The 16,404-nt window shown below is 43.6% G+C and overlaps 1 protein-coding gene across 3 annotated transcripts in view; it reads right to left on the reverse strand.

Annotated features, from left to right (window-relative positions):
• Nucleotides 1-7,508, reverse strand: part of DDX17 (DEAD-box helicase 17) — a 20,699-nt gene extending 13,191 nt beyond the window's left edge. The window contains exons 1-5 of one of the 3 annotated variants that reach the window (XM_047865106.1): nucleotides 7,120-7,508; nucleotides 2,621-2,771; nucleotides 1,639-1,738; nucleotides 650-783; nucleotides 290-355 (exon numbers count right to left, since the gene is read on the reverse strand). In XM_047865106.1, the coding sequence (XP_047721062.1) occupies nucleotides 290-355; nucleotides 650-783; nucleotides 1,639-1,738; nucleotides 2,621-2,771; nucleotides 7,120-7,169 (501 nt within the window). In that variant the 5' untranslated portion in view covers nucleotides 7,170-7,508. Of the gene's footprint in view, nucleotides 1-289; nucleotides 356-649; nucleotides 784-1,638; nucleotides 1,739-2,620; nucleotides 2,772-6,488; nucleotides 7,047-7,119 lie in introns of those variants that run through there. The other 2 variants (XM_047865107.1, XM_047865108.1) reach the window with 2 other exon arrangements.
• Between the last annotated feature and the right edge of the window lie 8,896 nt (nucleotides 7,509-16,404).

Raw genomic sequence — 16,404 nt, forward strand, 5'->3', positions numbered from 1 at the left:
CATCGGGCTCCCCACTGATAGTGAGGAATCCGCTTGGGATTCTCTCTGTCTCTCCCCACCTTTCTCTGCCCCTCCCCAACTTGCGCATGCTCTCTCTCAAAATAAATAAAAAATAGCTATTTGGACTAGTCATTTAATTGCACTGTTAAAATTTATCAGTAAGAAAGTATCACTTTCAGATCTGGAGGATGGACTTGAGAATGAAATCTGAAAACACATGCAAAGCACAGTGCCTGAAACACAGTGATCAATAAATTATAGTTAATTTTATAATTATAAACACACTTACAATTGGGCCGTCTCCCCTTTCCAAGTATGGCTGGTGGTTAATATGAACAATTGCAGGCAGCAAATACTGGGGGGGGAAAGAATGACAGTCTTATTCCAAAACTAAGCCATTATCTTAAATTATCACAGTAACTGATAACGCCTAATCACAAAAATGAAAACAGAACTCACAACTGTTAAACACACATGCAATGTAAATTTGAACACAAAATACTTGCACATATCTCACATAACTAAGAAAGCTGAAATACTACCTATACCATCTGAATCAGAACTTTTTAAGAATTAAGAATTAATGGGATAATCAGAATAGCAAAATAAGTCACCACAATATTAACCTTCCCCTCCTGGTGGTACGTACCGCCAATGTCTTCCCAGACCCAGTCTGCGCAATGCCCACCATATCTCGGCCACTGAGAGCCAACGGAAATCCCTGGCACTGAATCGGAGTCGGTTCTGTGAAGTGCTGATCCATCAACACATCCATTACATATTCTGTAAGAGAACAACCGTTACCGCTTTTAGATAAAAAACTAAGAACACGGCCAAGAGAATTCTAAAAAACTGTTCAACTCATCAAAGAAAAGATTTACCCGGCTTTACATCCCTCCAAGGAAAGTGCTGTTTCTTTCTTTAGTTACTGAATCTCTGACCCGATGACGACTACCTCTCTGAATGCTGCTGCTGGATATATCTACCCTTCCCCTCAATACTTAAAAAAAATTTTTTTAATGTTTATTTTTGAGAGAGGGAGAGAGGGAGAGAGAGAGAGAGAGAGAGAGAGCGAGCGAGCGAGCATGAGTGGGGGAAGGTCAGAGAGAGAGGGACACAGAATCTGAAACAGGCTCCAGGCTCTGAGCTGTCAGCACAGAGCCCAATGAGGGCTCGAACCCATGAACTGCATGATCATGGCCAGAGCCAAAGTCAGCCGCTCAACCGACTGAGCCACCCAGGCGCCCCCCCCCCCCTTTAATACTTTAAAAACCACCGCCCTAAGGTATAGAGTGGGCACATGGCTGTCAGTCATGTATTGTCTGCCAAGTCATATCCAGCTAGAAAGCAATTTCATTCTACTTTCTGAAAGGAGACAAAAGGTCTAGGGGAAGATGAAATAAATAAATAAATGAACAGATAAGCATAAAAAAAAAATCTCTTATTCAATTAATACAGCATTTACTTCCAAGCCTTGACATTATAAAACAAAACATTTATCATCACCTTTGTGAAGGATTTCTATTTGCCTCTTCAACAAAATCCTGAGCCCGAATGAAAACCTTTGAATAACCCATTACCCATGTTTACGGTTCAATAAAAACTAACAAGTAAAATCCTGGATTAAAGAACACTTACGTGGGAAGTTAGCGTGATGGAAGGCAAACACAGGTTTAGGACAAACATCTCCCCCTCTCACTGTAATTTCTTTCTTTCGGCGTAGTTCATCAACCTCATACTATGGAAGAAAACAAAGTAAAACAAGTAAGCGAACAAAATTATTCTAAACATGCAAAACTTTACTTGCCAATCAAGCTCAACAATTATCATCCATTCCACGATTACACTGGAAAATATATCTAACACTTCTAACAGCTCTTTCGCGTACATTCAACGTCACCCAATTTGTAAGGATCCTCCCAACTTTGTGAGTCCACGAAGTGATAATGGTAAGAGTTCCATTTTCCCCATGAGAAAACGAGACACTTCAAAATATTAAGTAACGTGCCCAAGGGCAGAAGTAGGAAGGAGAAACAGTGGAACTTGGAACCAAATGCTCTTTCCATTACACCTTCTTCTGAACAAGTAACCATTTCATGAGTAGAGTCCAAAACAATCACAATGAGGTTAAAAAAAAGACAAACAGAAGTATATTTATACCAATGTTTTATTTTTTTAATTTATGTTTTCAAGTTTATTGAGACAGCACACACAAGAGTCTAAGTGGGGGGAGGGGCAGAGAGCGAGAATCCCAAGCAGGCTCCATGCTGTCAGCACAGAGCCTGACACGGGGCTTGAACTCACCAACGGTTAAGATGATGACCTGAGGTGAAATCAACAGTCAGACAACTTAACTGACTGAGACAGCCAAGTGCCCCTATATTTATGCCAATGTTTTAATTTTAACTTCAGAGATGAAAAAACATGAACCTCCTATACAGTTAAAATCTCCTACATGACCAATTGGGAAGTATACCAATAAATGAAAACCAAACAAGTAAGAATCTAGGTACCACACTAAAATAAAACAAGTAATAGCAGTGAGTCAAGACTGCCTAATATGTCAACTTAGTTCATTACTGTGTATACAAAAAAGGTGAAATAAACCCCCAAAACTTACCGGAGTCAGCCTTGCCACTTCCGGATGCTCTACATAAAAATTCTTCTCAAACTTGGGGAGCTCACTCAAATCCCACTTCTTTTTACGTAAACGTTCCCCAGGATTACCAAATTTCTTCGGGGGAAGGCCACCGCCACCTCTTGCTCCAAATCTAGAAGCACCAAAATTTTTACTTTACTATTTACTTATGAGGGTGGCACCTTAGGTGCCATAAAAAAAACAAGCAAAAAACTCTTCTCTTAGGATACTACCAGGCCCCTCCAAGAATATGTTTTTCTTACTCAAAGGTATGGAGGAAAAGGGTTCATAAAACTTCCTTTACTAATATTGTTACAGGTATGGTTATGAGGGGTGAAAAATTAAAAACTCTTTTATGCTTACAGATATGTATCATAGGGATTACAACCAGATTCTGGAATCACTGAAAAGGCTTGAATTTTGATTCTACCACTTAAGATGCTGTTTTGAACAATTTAGCTTCTCTGTACCCATTTCTTATGTAAGTGGAAATACTACTACCACCACCTATTTCAGCGACCGCTATGAAGATGAAACGAATGTGTGAGAAGTATTAAAAAAAAGTATCTGGCATAGTATTCAATACAAGTTAGCGTAACTGTATTCATTCAACAAAGTTACTGTACCAGGTACTGTTTTAAGCGGTTCCTGGAGATATTAAACTGAATGAAACAGAGATTCTCTACTCTCGTATAACAATCAGACACATAGGCAAAGGAAGACATTAGTTTATGTTTAAATTAAAGGCAAGCAGGTGGACAGGTAGAAAGATCCACTTGAAGCAAGTCGCCCCATACCTGCAACAGTTTCGTGGACTCCTTATCCATAACTGTGATAAGTACTCCTGTTGTCTGCTAAGCTAAGGAAAACTACCAGGGCCCCTATAAGGCCAGGCAGGAGGCTACTCTTCACCTTTAGTTAATGCTAATGAATAGCCAGAAATGATTTATGACCTCTCCTTCCTCTTAACTGCCACCTTTACCTTCTCCTCTTTGTTCCCAGGGAAATAGTACTGTTAACTATAAATGTGCCGAAGAAAACACTACTGAGTCTTATTTAAGTTTTTCTTTTTTGTCTTTTTTTATTTAGTAACTTCTATGCCCAACATGGGGCTCGAACTCACAATCCCAAGATCAAGAATCACATGCTCCACTGACTGAGCCAGACAGGGAACCCCTTACTTAGGGTTTTAAAAACTCAGATTTAAGGCCAACCTTTGTTTTATCCAACATTCGTAACAGACAAGTTCAACTGGAATACAGATATGACCACTAGGCCAACTTGCAATGTCCTACTCTTCTTAGACCACAAAGATGATCTTCATTTCTGTATTTCAACCTATTGGAAGTGTGGGCCATTGTTTTGAATACAAGTAGTATACACTTACATGATGTTTCCATTCCATTTCTTTACCTCCCAAAATACTATACTGAATTTAACTTCCCCTTTCCACTCTAACCCACTCACATCATCATCTTGCAGATGGTTCCACATCACAACTGACAGGCAGTAGCTGTATTATTTTAAAGGGCTTCAATTTCCTAGAATTCAAAGTGTTCCTAAAACTTACCCAACTAGATAGTTCTCTAAATACAAAGACTGACCGCAGGAAATTTTCTTGGGACCACTGAGTACCTACACTCAACAGGCAGAACTTGACAGATTCCATGTATACTACTGAACTGTTAACAGAAATCAGGAATCAAAACTGAAGCAAGTTACAAAGTTACATATATGGAAGACATAGGATCAATGACTTCTTCAACTTGCCCTCAGGCCCAAAGGTCAATAGATCAAAGACCACCTGGGTCAACTTTCCTCCCTATAAAGGAAGCAACAGTTCTAAATAAGTAGGTAAGTATTTTGATTGTCAGGTTTGCAAAGAATTATAGTACCAATTTTGAGAGACTATCAGCCTAGTTTATACTATTACTAATTTATGTAGTTCCTAGGTGCTCTTTCAATGCTGCTGCATTCCAATGCTGTCCAGACCTTAAACTAACGATCTACAAGAGAACTTTGGAAAGTCAGGTTCCTTTAAAGGCTTATTCAAAGGAAGAGGTTTTTTTCCCCCGTATCATCTTGACTATTTCGTTCTCCAAGACATATACTCTATACTACAAATATATTTTGAAACACGGGATTCTTCAAAAATATGCTGCACCTTTATAAAGCTAACCCAAATAAGATAGCCTTTTACTTTCACAGAATTTTTGAGCACATATCCTAATCCCTGACATACCATACTGTTCATTAATGTCTTGATTGCATATTAAGTTTGACTTTGCAATAAATGCAGCTCTTAAGATTCAGCAACATCATGCCAGTTTAAATTTACAATGTATAAAATGTTCAAATAATCCATTGTTCAAACTAATAATCCATTTCAGCTCTGTTAACACTCAGTTAAGAAAAACAGCAATTTAAATCGTAAATGAAATTTCATGGTAAAGGTAGAATTAAGACACAGACATTATGAAAAAGTGTCATTTTGTTGATATGAACCATTTTTAAAGCCTAAAATGTCATCTGATAGTCAATATGGGATAAAGTAGGGATCAGTAATTCACTTTTTCCTCTTTTAAAATAATTTATTTTTATTGTTACAGCATATATACGGTGAAATTAAGTATTAAACCAAACACCCACAGTAAAGAGGACATTATCAGTACCTTGGTAGCTCCCTGTGCCCACTTCAAGTTCACAAACCCCCTAACCACCATCTCAAATTTTGCTTAATAGTTTTGTCATATACGTCTTTATAGCTATTATCCTTTTACCACGATTTTTTTACTTAATGTTTGTGAGTCATCCATGTTGATGTTCAGTTTTTTCTTTTCACTGTTGTGTTGTATTCTACTTGTATAAATACCCACACTTTATCCAGACATACACAGGAGCTGCGTCCACTATTAACATGAACAACGCTGGTATAAACGTTTTTGTATACAAATGCTGGGGAAGGTGTACAAGGTGTCTCTGCATTTGAATGTCTACAGTATAAAGCTTAAGAGGGGAATTACTTGGTCATTTTCAAATTTCCTAGCTAACCTCAAATTCCCTTTCCTAAATGGTTGCACAGAAACTCACTCACTTCTAAATTTAGCTATACTGTGAAACACTAAGCAAGCATTCCACTTCTAGCCCTCCAAATTTAACACTAAGATCAAATATTTTCCTTCCTAACAATGCATAAATAATCTTTTATCTTGCAACTCAAATGATAACTGAAGTGCTTGTGACTAGTCCGTCTGGGACGTGTGTATCTGAGCCACAAAAAACAAAAATGTTTGAAGAAAACATCAAGTAACAGAACACCCTACTACAAAGACACAATTTCACATGGCATCTTAATTCCAGAGAACAATGCAAAGTAAAGGCAAGCGTTATGCCCGTCTTCAGTTGAGAAAACAGGCTCACAAAGGTCCAGGATCTTGCCCAAGGTCACATATATGTTAATAAGTGGCGTTCCATTACTTTTTATCCAGAGGTTAAGACTTTTATTACATAAAAGTAACAGCACAAACCAACACGGAGCTCTTAAGCAACTTCTTCTTTTTACGGATTTTAAGTTGAATCTCAGTATCTGCGAAGACGTCGGGCCTAATTTTATTAACTTTTCAACCCAGGAACCGTGGCATTACCCCACCAAAAACTTTCAGGCTAGGCCGCGAAGCTAATACCCGACACCAAGCGGAGAAAAAGAGACCGAAACACGGGGGGGGTAGGGGGTGGGTGGGACCCTAAACTCACGATTAAAAAAAAAAACACCCCTCCCTCCTCCAACAAGATCATTTAGATCGCTAGCAATTCCACTGCTTTACTGTCCAATGCGCTTCCTTCGAATTACCTGAAATACGACTAAAGGTGATCTAAAAATACGTTTAAAACGAGAAGTCAGCCTTAGGGTCTCTAGTTAGTTTCCAACCAGGTTTCCAGCTCCATTAACAGTGATCTCTGGCGGCCGACAACATAAGGGAAGCCATTTGGCGTCAAGACTTTTCCCAGGCCGAACTCGGAGACCTCCTCCTCCTCTTCTCAGCAAGAACATCCGTGGTTTCACAGATGAGCGCTGAGGCCTGGAGATCAAATGACTTGACCAAATTGGCCGGGCTCGAAATGCCGGGCGGCGAGGCGAGGCCGGGCCGGGTCTGCGGCGCTGGGGCGGCCGCTGCCGCTCCCCGCCACGACGGCGGTCCGCAGAGGAGGGGCTGGGGCGTCGCCAGGCCGCCGCCCCCCGCCGGCTCACCCGCGATCCCGGGGCGCAGGCCCACCCGCAGACCCGCGCCCCACACCGCCATTAGGTCCCCGGTCGCCTCGCCTCCCGGAGTCGGGAGCGTCGCTCCCGGGCCCGCGGTCCGCTCCAGGTCTCCCGCTGGGCCGGAGGCTGCGGTCTCCTCAGGAAACAACCTTCCCCCTCCCCCCCCCCCCCCCCCGGCCCACGCACACGCGAGGCCTTCCCTCTCCCCCTCCCCCCTTACCCTCCACGGTCACGGTCCCGGTCCCGGTCCCCAAAGCCGCCTCCGCGCATGGTCCCAAACGGATAGAGATCTGGGAGCGGGGCACGGATGGCCGGGCTCGGGAGGGCCTGCGGCTCCGGTCTGGTGACGACCGATGGCGGCGGCGCCTCCGCTGTTGGGGCGGCGGCAGGCGCGGCGCTCTCTCGCTCCGACGCGCTGTCTCCCGTCGCAGACGCCACCGTCGCCGCCTCTCTCGTCGGAGACGGGAGCAAAACACAGAGAATCGGGGTTATAAAAGCAGTGGGTAGGTTTGGCTACGCTCAAACCCGGCAGTGCCGCGGTCTAGGCGTCTCCTTCCTTCCCAGCGACTGCACAAAATGGCGGCCGGCGCTGAGACTGCTCCAGCTTAACGCTACGTACGTCGGAGACGATACGTAAACAGCGTCTTGGAATGGCCCGAGGGCTTCGCGGAGTCCTAAGGGTATTCTTGGAAGCACTTTACGTCAGTTGCGCAGACAAGCCCGTTTTGCGTTCAGTAGAAGAAAAAGAAAGTACGAAGCGGGCGTAGAGTTCTCGCGCCACCTGAACTAGAACGTGGGGTGGGGTGAGGGGAAGAGCCTCCGGCGCGACGTAACATTCTTTGCGTCGTTAGCCGGCCCACTATTGCGGAGATGCGCAGTGTGCGTAACGCATTCTGTTTGGAGAATAGAAGGTTTTGCCGTGCTCCGAACGCGGGACGGTCTCCCGTCCTCCTTGTGCAAGTTGCTTTGCGGAGACAATAACTGTCCTCCATATTGCAGTCGCCAGGTGTCAGGGCCTTCAGGCGCCTTAAGCCCAGGAGGGTCTTCAGGGTCCCTGGCCGGCGCTCCTAAACAGCGCTGCCGGCTCCCTGGCCCCGCCGGCCTGGGCCTGCCGTCACGGGCCGCGCGCCTCGGCGCCATTTTCTTTCGGTTGCCTCTGGCTGCGCCGTCGCCGGCAGCCATGATGGATGCGCCTCGTCCGTTTTTTCGGGGGGTGGTCAGTCGACGACGTCTCAGTTGGGTTCAAGTCCTCTCCACTACGCCCGGTCCACACCGAAGTGCTGTTTCTGAGCCGAATGTTCCCGCTGTCCCCGGCTGAGCGCAGTCGGCTAGCAACGAACCAAAACGTGGGTGGGGTCCCTGTTGAGATAGACGCCGGGGTCCGTTGGCCGCCGTTCATCTCGGCGCGGCCTCCGGAGGCTCTCGGGAGACCCTTGGCGCTCTCCGGAGACGAAAAGGCTCAAAAGCTGTGGCCTGTAGACACGGAAGAGGTGAAGGCATAAGCACGTGTTTCTAACCAGGCCGGACGGCGTTCCTCTCCCTCAATTCCTTCTAAGCTGGCGTCCAGCCTCCTGCTTGCTTCTGTCCCGGACTGAACTTCAGTCTCCCAAGCAAGGCCGGATGGTGTCGCAGAATCGTCAAGCAGCTAGGGCCCTCCGAACAGCTCATCTGTCGTCTCTCTTGTTTCTTTCTACAGATGGGAGATTTGAGGTCCCTCGCTGTGGGGCTGAGTGTTGTCTCCTGCTCTGTTAAGAATGTTTCCCAAATTCCTTTAAGAGCATAGGGAGAGGAGCTTTGGTGACGAGCCGTTCAGGTGTCTCTGGGACCGTGGACGCGAATGGGCAGTGGGAATCACTGGACAAGTGTCGAACGCCTAATGGGCCAAGCACTGTGCTAGGCCCTGGGGTTAGAGCAGTGAACTTACGGGTTCCTGAACTCATGGCGTTTATACTGTAGTGGGGGAGAGGAGACAAATGTTAGGTTAAGTATCGCCAACTAAAACAGAAAAAAGAGAGGAAGGGCATAGTACCTGTGTGCCTGTGGGAGAGGGGAATGTGTAGGTGTCATAGCGTTACTTGCCTAGAATGCCCTGGGGAAGGCCTCCCTAAGTAAGTGACATTTAAGCAGAGAACTACAGGGAAGGAACATGTGCAAAGGCCCTGAGGCAGAATGTGGCCCGGCGTATTTTGAGGAGGAAGAAAGAGAGAGGGCCAGATTGTGAGCTTTACCTTTTCCTTTTGGTAAAATGGAAATCTCCGGAAAGTTTTCAGCCGAGTGACGTAATGAGAGGACCCCCTATGATGACAGCGTAGAGAAAAAATTGAGAGTGGGCTAGTGCAGCAGCAGGCAGGTTAATGAGGAGGTTGGTGCAGTAGTCCAGGCAAGAGATGATGGGCTTGGTGCAGGTTAATAGCACTGGGTGAAAGAGGAATGGTCTGGAAATTTAGCCAGTGATTTGCTAATGGGTGGGATATGAAATAAAAAAGACTCAAGGATGAATCTCGTAGGAGTGGCACAATGGTCAAGCTCCCGTGATTTAGAACGTATGGGCACTGAAGGAATACTTTGGACTAGTTTGCCTATTTATCATGTATGCTAAGTAATTAAATCTGAGGCTCTCCATATAACAATTTATAAAGTAAGGTAGCTCCACTGAAACCCTCCCTACATTTTGCTGAGGAGAAATAATCTGTATTTTGCTACGAGATCAGGTCCTTGTCTGACAGCATCTCATAGCTCCTCTGTCTTTATAAAACTTTTCACGGCATGCAATTATATATTTATGTCATTATTTGATGAATACCACGTCCAAAAAAAGTGAACTTTTAGTCTTCCTACGTCAGACAAGTTTTTGATTATAAAGTGAATTCACAGTATGCATTTCTCATTCTTGATACATGTCTGTTTTCTTACCAAAGATGGTTGAAGCTTATTAAATTTTTTCTAAACACAGAGAAAGATTTTTATTAAGTAGAGCGGTCAGAGAACCTAGGAATTTCATCAGTAACAGCCACGACTGTTGAGAAAAAGGAAATGTGCTTTGCTCAATTCATCTTTATTTGAAAACCTAAGCGCTTACTGTATGATCCAGCAAGTGCCCCTTGGTATCACCCGTAAGATTTGAAACTTCAGTCCGCACAAAAATTTGCACACGGGTGGCTATAGCAGCTTTATTCACAGTTGCCAAAACTTGGAAGCAACCCCGATGTCCTTCAGTAGGTGGACAGATAAACTGTGGTACATCAGGGGAATGGAATATTATTCAGCACCAGAAAGAAATGCACTATCCAGACACGAAGAGACCTTGAGAAACCGTAATTGTGTATTTCTAAGTGAAGCCAATCTAAAAAGGTTACATACTGTATGATTCTAACTGCATGACCTTTTGGAAAAGGCAAAACAATGGAGATAATAAACAGATCAGTGATTGTATCAGGGGATACTGGTGGTGGTGGGGGGGAGGAAGAATAAGAAGATGGGAGTACAGAGGAATTTTAGGACAGTGAAACTATTCTGTATGGTACCATGATGGTGTGAATACGTATTATTATACATTTATCGAAACCCAGAGAATGTACAACATTAAGAATGAACCATAATGTTGGGGCGCCTGGGTGGCGCAGTCGGTTAAGCGTCCGACTTCAGCCAGGTCACGATCTCGCGGTCCGTGAGTTCGAGCCCCGCGTCAGGCTCTGGGCTGATGGCTCAGAGCCTAGAGCCTGTTTCCGATTCTGTGTCTCCCTCTCTCTCTGCCCCTCCCCCGTTCATGCTCTGTCTCTCTGTCCCAAAAATAAATAAACGTTGAAAAAAAAAAAATTAAAAAAAAAGAATGAACCATAATGTAAACTACAGACTTGGGGTGATGATGATACATCAACGTAAGTTCATCAATTGTAACGAATATGGAAAGGGTTGATAATGGCGGGGGGCTCTATGTGCAGGACAGGAGGTAGATAGGAACTCTCTGTTCCTTCCTCTCAATTTTGTTGTAATTCTAAAACTTCCCTTAAAATATAAACCCTTGGGGCGCCTGGGTGGCGCAGTCGGTTAAGCGTCCGACTTCAGCCAGGTCACGATCTCGCGGTCCGGGAGTTCGAGCCCCGCGTCGGGCTCTGGGCTGATGGCTCAGAGCCTGGAGCCTGTTTCCGATTCTGTGTCTCCCTCTCTCTCTGCCCCTCCCCCGTTCATGCTCTGTCTCTCTCTGTCCCCAAAATAAATAAACGTTGAAAAAAAAAAATATATAAACCCTTAAAAAAAAAACACCAAAACCCTGAGAACAGACAACCATGGAATGCTCATGCTCACCATATCCTAGGCATGTGCTATGAGCTGTTATTTTATTTTATTCTCATCTGTAAACGAGGTAACAGTACCTCATAGGATTTTAGAGCCAATAAAAATCCATTCAGAGTGGCGTTGCCTGTTATCATCTCTCAGAAGAGATCACTTTCTCAGAATCAAGGGAAATATCACTTTCTCAGAAAAAAAAGCTGAGGCTTGGGAAGATTCAGTCACTCAGCCAGGGTCACAGAGCCATTGGCATAGCTGGGACTCAAACCTAGGTGCTCGGAGAAGGTTTTCACATAGGACTAGTGACAGTTTGGGCCAGAGAATTTGTTGCGGGGCGGGGGGGGGGGGGGGGGGGGGGTGGTGTCTCATGCAGTGTAAGCTGTTTAGCAGCATTCCTCAACTCCACCCACTACAGGCCCATGGAATCTCCCCCCCTCCTCCAAGTTGTGACAACAAAATGTCTCCTCGGGAACATTGAGAATGACTCCAATTGGGAACCACTGTTTTAGGACCCCTATGCTACACTCCCTCCCTGCGGGATCCCAGGATGATCATTCTCTTTCAGTTGTCAAGTTTTCCTGCAAGTTTGGTTTGCCTTCTGCACTCCATGTGCCAATACCGATGCCATTTTCAATTTTATCTGTTTTCTTGTTATTACAGCAGTAAAATTTATATTCAAAACCCAATTTCCAACCACGAAGAGTTATTCCTCTTGTTTAGATTTAAAGCCATAGGTTTTTGTTTTTAAGCTACATTTACTATCAACCACCTATGCTAAGTTCTATACATACATTCTCTCTTCTCAGTGATACAACTCTGCAATTTGGGTCATTAAACTCACCCAGAGGTGAAATGCAGTTGCCCTGCTTTCTGTCTTGGTAGGACTGACGTGAGTTTTTTGCTAGCTTGGCTCATTGTTCTTTAGATATAAGAAGTTGAGAATGCGGACATACTTAAGGCAACAAAGGTAACTTAAAGAAGTTGCCTTTAAACTATGGTATGTGAGGGACACACTGAAACAGAGTTTTTAGGAAATCGATTTCCAAAGCATGAACTTTCATATATACTTTTTTCTAAAATTGGGTAAAACTGAGAAATATATTTAAAATGTCACCCTCAGATTTTACAAACAAAAAGAGTATTTCTCTTCTATCCAAGATCTCACTATGGGGGGCGCCTGGGTGGCTCAGTCAGTTAAGCATCTGACGTACGCTCAAGTCATGGTTTCGCAGTTAGTAGGTTCAAGCCCCGTGTCAGATTCTGTGCGGACAGCTCAGAGCCTGGAGCCTGCTTCAAATTCTATGTCTCCTTCTCTCTCTGTCCCTCCCCTGCTCGTGCTCTGTCTCTCTCTGTCTTTCAAAAATAAACTTTGGGGCACCTGGGTGGCTCAGTCGGTTGAACATCCGACTTCGGCTCAGGTCATGATCTCAACGGTTCGCGAATTCTGAGCCCCCGCATTGGGCTCTGTGCTGATAGCTCAGGGCCTGGAGCCTGTTTCGGATTCTGTATCTTCCTCTCTTTCTGCTCCTTCCCTGCTCACACTCTGTCCTCTCTCTCTCTCAAATAAAGATTAAAAATAAATAAACATTAAAAAAAATTTTTTTTTAATCTCACTATGGACTTTGCTATGCATGTAAAACCTCAGAGGTGCTGAGTACAGGGACAATTAGAAATGATGATATTGGGGCACCTGGGTGGCGCAGTCGGTTAAGCGTCCGACTTTAGCCAGGTCACGATCTCGCGGTCCGTGAGTTCGAGCCCCGCGTCGGGCTCTGGGCTGATGGCCCAGAGCCTGGAGCCTGTTTCCGATTCTGTGTCTCCCTCTCTCTCTGCCCCTCCCCCGTTCATGCTCTGTCTCTCTCTGTCCCAAAAATAAACTTTGAAAAAAAAAATCTTTAAAAAAAAAAAAAAAAAAGAAATGATGATATTGAAGTGAGAAAAGTAAATGATTCTAATGACTTGGTAACACATCCTTTTGCAAAGAGAATTCCAGTTCTTTGCTTTCAACAAATGGAAAGAGGACCACGTAGAATTTTCAGCCAATAGATTGTTAAAAATAATTTAAGATAGATTACTAGCTTTTTGGCATACAACTTGAAAGATTAAAGAACTGAGTGACATTACTATAACAAAATTCTTTCCATTCCTACCTACTAAATTATGTGATCAAAGAATCTCAGCACTTATAGCTATAAAAAATAAAAAAAATAGCCAAAAGTAATACTATTCCATGGATACAGGATCTTTTTTTCTTAATCTGCCTCCATCTTGTTTTTAAAAGATACATTCCCAGGACACTCGGCTGGCTCAGTAGGAAGAGCATGCAACTCTTGATCTCAGGGTTGTGAGTTCAAGCCCCATGTTGGGTATAGAGATTACTTAAATAAATAAGTAAATTTTTTAAAAAGTTAAAAAAAAAAGATACATTCCCAATAAAAAATGTAGTATGTTTAATAGTTATTACGAGGTTTAATGTATTTATGATGCTTTGTTTAATTGTGTTCTAATAATTATAATGATAACTTAATCCAGAAGAAATTTTAATACGTATAGCCTTAGAATCATAGGGAATGAGAAAAAAAATTAATATTTGTGCCACAATTCTGGGTGACAGAGAAATAAAATTAAATGATGAATAAGGCATTGGATATAAAAACATGGGATAGAATTCTGGAAAGGAAATAAGAGTTCAAAGAAGAAAGAAAACCATATAAAATGTCCAACTCTTAAGAACTTAGTCATATATTTTTATTTTTTTTAAGATTTAAAAAATTTTTAATCTCTACACTCAGCGTGGGGCTTGAACCAACAACCCCGAGGTCAAGAGTCTAAATGCTCTACCAATTTAGCCAGCCCCTCCTATTCATGTATTTTTAAAGGGAGATGCTGGGTATCAAACTGCTATGGTATTTAAATTACAGCGGGATACATTTAAAAGAGTGATGTGACAGTTTCATTTTAAAATGTCAACATTTGGGGTGCCTTGTGGCTCAGTTGGTTAAGCATCCAACTCTTGATTTTGACTCAGATCGTGACTCAGGGTTCATGAATTCAAGCCCCACGTGGGGCTCTATGCTGACAGCAAGGAGCATGCTTGGGATTCTCTCCGTGCCTCCCTCACTCATGTGCGCTCTCTCTCTCTCTCTCAAAAATAGATAAACTTTAAAAAAAATATTTTTTTAATGTCAATGCTCTGGGGAAGGGATAAAATAAAATTTTTAAAAATTAAAAAATAAAATAAAATGTCAATACTTCACCATATCATAAATTTCATCCTTTAAAACAATTTAAACCTACAATGAAGAAGTTTAGGTGTCAGCATATATTCTGTTTTCAGAATTTTCTTAGGGTCCTATTTGAAGACTGCTATTCCAAAAAGGTGAACCCAGACCAGGTGGCCATGCTCCATCTAGAACGGGTGCTTCACTGTCCAGCTAATTGTTGCTAGGTAGAAATTTAGGCCGAGAGGTGTTAATTATGGACTCGAGTTGAATGTGTGTGTTTGTGGCTTTTGTATTAGAGAGACATAGGAGAATGGAATCCCACTGTCACTGCTTTTCAACTTCGCTATTCTGTATAAGTCTCTTGCTTAAAAACTTTCCACGGCTCGCCATGGCCTGAAGACCCCGTTTTCGTTCCATAGTCTGACATTGAAGGCCTTCCAAATTCTGGCTCCAACCTCTCACCACCTCCCTGTTCCAGCAAATCTCTATTCTCTAGCCTTCACCCACATTTAAAATATTTATGCTTAAATAAATAAAATAAAATATTTATGCTAACGTTTGTGATTTTTGTTAATCCTTGTCTATACATGCGAGTAGAAAAACTCAAGGTCTACTTCTGTCCCCTCCCTGCTTGGAAACTTGGAGAAGCGATCTCCTGTGCTCTGGCATTTGGAGGCATTAATCACCACCTGGAAACATTTTTTCTGTTCTCTTGATAGACAACGGGGGCAGCTGTTCGGTTCCTCCCCTCAACACAGCATGCAAGCAGGCTGAGGAAGAAGAGAGTTGAGACTATACAGTCAGCGCACTAGGGGTGACATAGACAAGAATTAAAGAGAATGACTCACAAGCCTAGAGATTAACAGTGTTACTTCGTCTTAAAGAGTCTAAATGAGAAAGGGGGTATTATAATTAACAAGGTGTGACAAATACTACACTCGCATACACAAACGCTTGGCACTTATCTTTTGGAATACACAGGATGATACACCCACCCTGCCCTTTCCCTCGGCAAATGTACCTTTCTAATTAGGGTGGGACAAGAAACTTTTTTTTTTTTTTTTTTTTTTTGGTGACAGAAAAAGTTGTTACAGTTCCCCAGCAGCCTCCTTCTAAGTCAAGGGATCCTAGTAGCGGAAGGCTCTTTGTTTTGCGAATATAAATGAATTTAAAGACAGGGTGAAATGATGTGTATGGGAGCGCAAAATCTGAGAAGCCAGAGAAGGTAAAAAAGTTTTGCATGGGGAAGTGGGAGAGGAGGCAGTAAGGCAATGGCTTCACCTTCAGTAAAATCGGTAATGTTCTCTAGTGCTCAGCAGAGGGTGTTTGTTTAACGGAGGTGCCATTAAAATGCCATGGGGAGCTGAGTTCCTCTTCAAGATGGATACTGGTTGAGAGCAGAGACGGTCGGTGTTTTCGAAGCCACAAAGGAGGTAACTAATTGGTTCTCGGTCCAGAGAAAGTTCCGAGATGTTCCAGTAGATTGTAAAGCACAGGGAGCTAATTTTCTTTAGATTCCGCTTCCCTGAATTCTCTTTTGCTCCTCACTCCTATAGCCCCTGTCTCCCCCGCCCCCTCGCCGCCCCCATGTCCCCTGTTGCAAAGGTTGCGGCCAATCCCGGGGTTTTCAGCAGTTGGGGGTCCCGGTATGGCTGACGTTACTGGCTCTTCTGTGCATGTTAGCAATAGAAAACAACTGTCACAGGCTTGGACTGACCACAGACTGAGTGACCAAGGTGATTTCCATGGTACCTTCTTGGCTCTGGAGAAGCATAAAACTGACCCAAGCAAATTTCTGGGTCACTCTGGCCAAGAACCATCTGCCATGTCACAGCTGGGCCCCAATCTCCGAGCTCTCCTGGGTGTGGCTCAAGGGTTCAAGATCAGACCTGCCAGAGCTGTGTGACTAGCACCACTGGTGCCTGGGAGGCCCTGACAGTCTCGGAACCCGGAACCCGCAGCAGGGCCTTATCTTTCCTGGGGAAGACAAA

The sequence above is a fragment of the Prionailurus viverrinus genome, chromosome B4 (genome assembly GCF_022837055.1).
Source record: "Prionailurus viverrinus isolate Anna chromosome B4, UM_Priviv_1.0, whole genome shotgun sequence".
NCBI classification, from domain to species: Eukaryota; Metazoa; Chordata; class Mammalia; order Carnivora; family Felidae; genus Prionailurus; species Prionailurus viverrinus.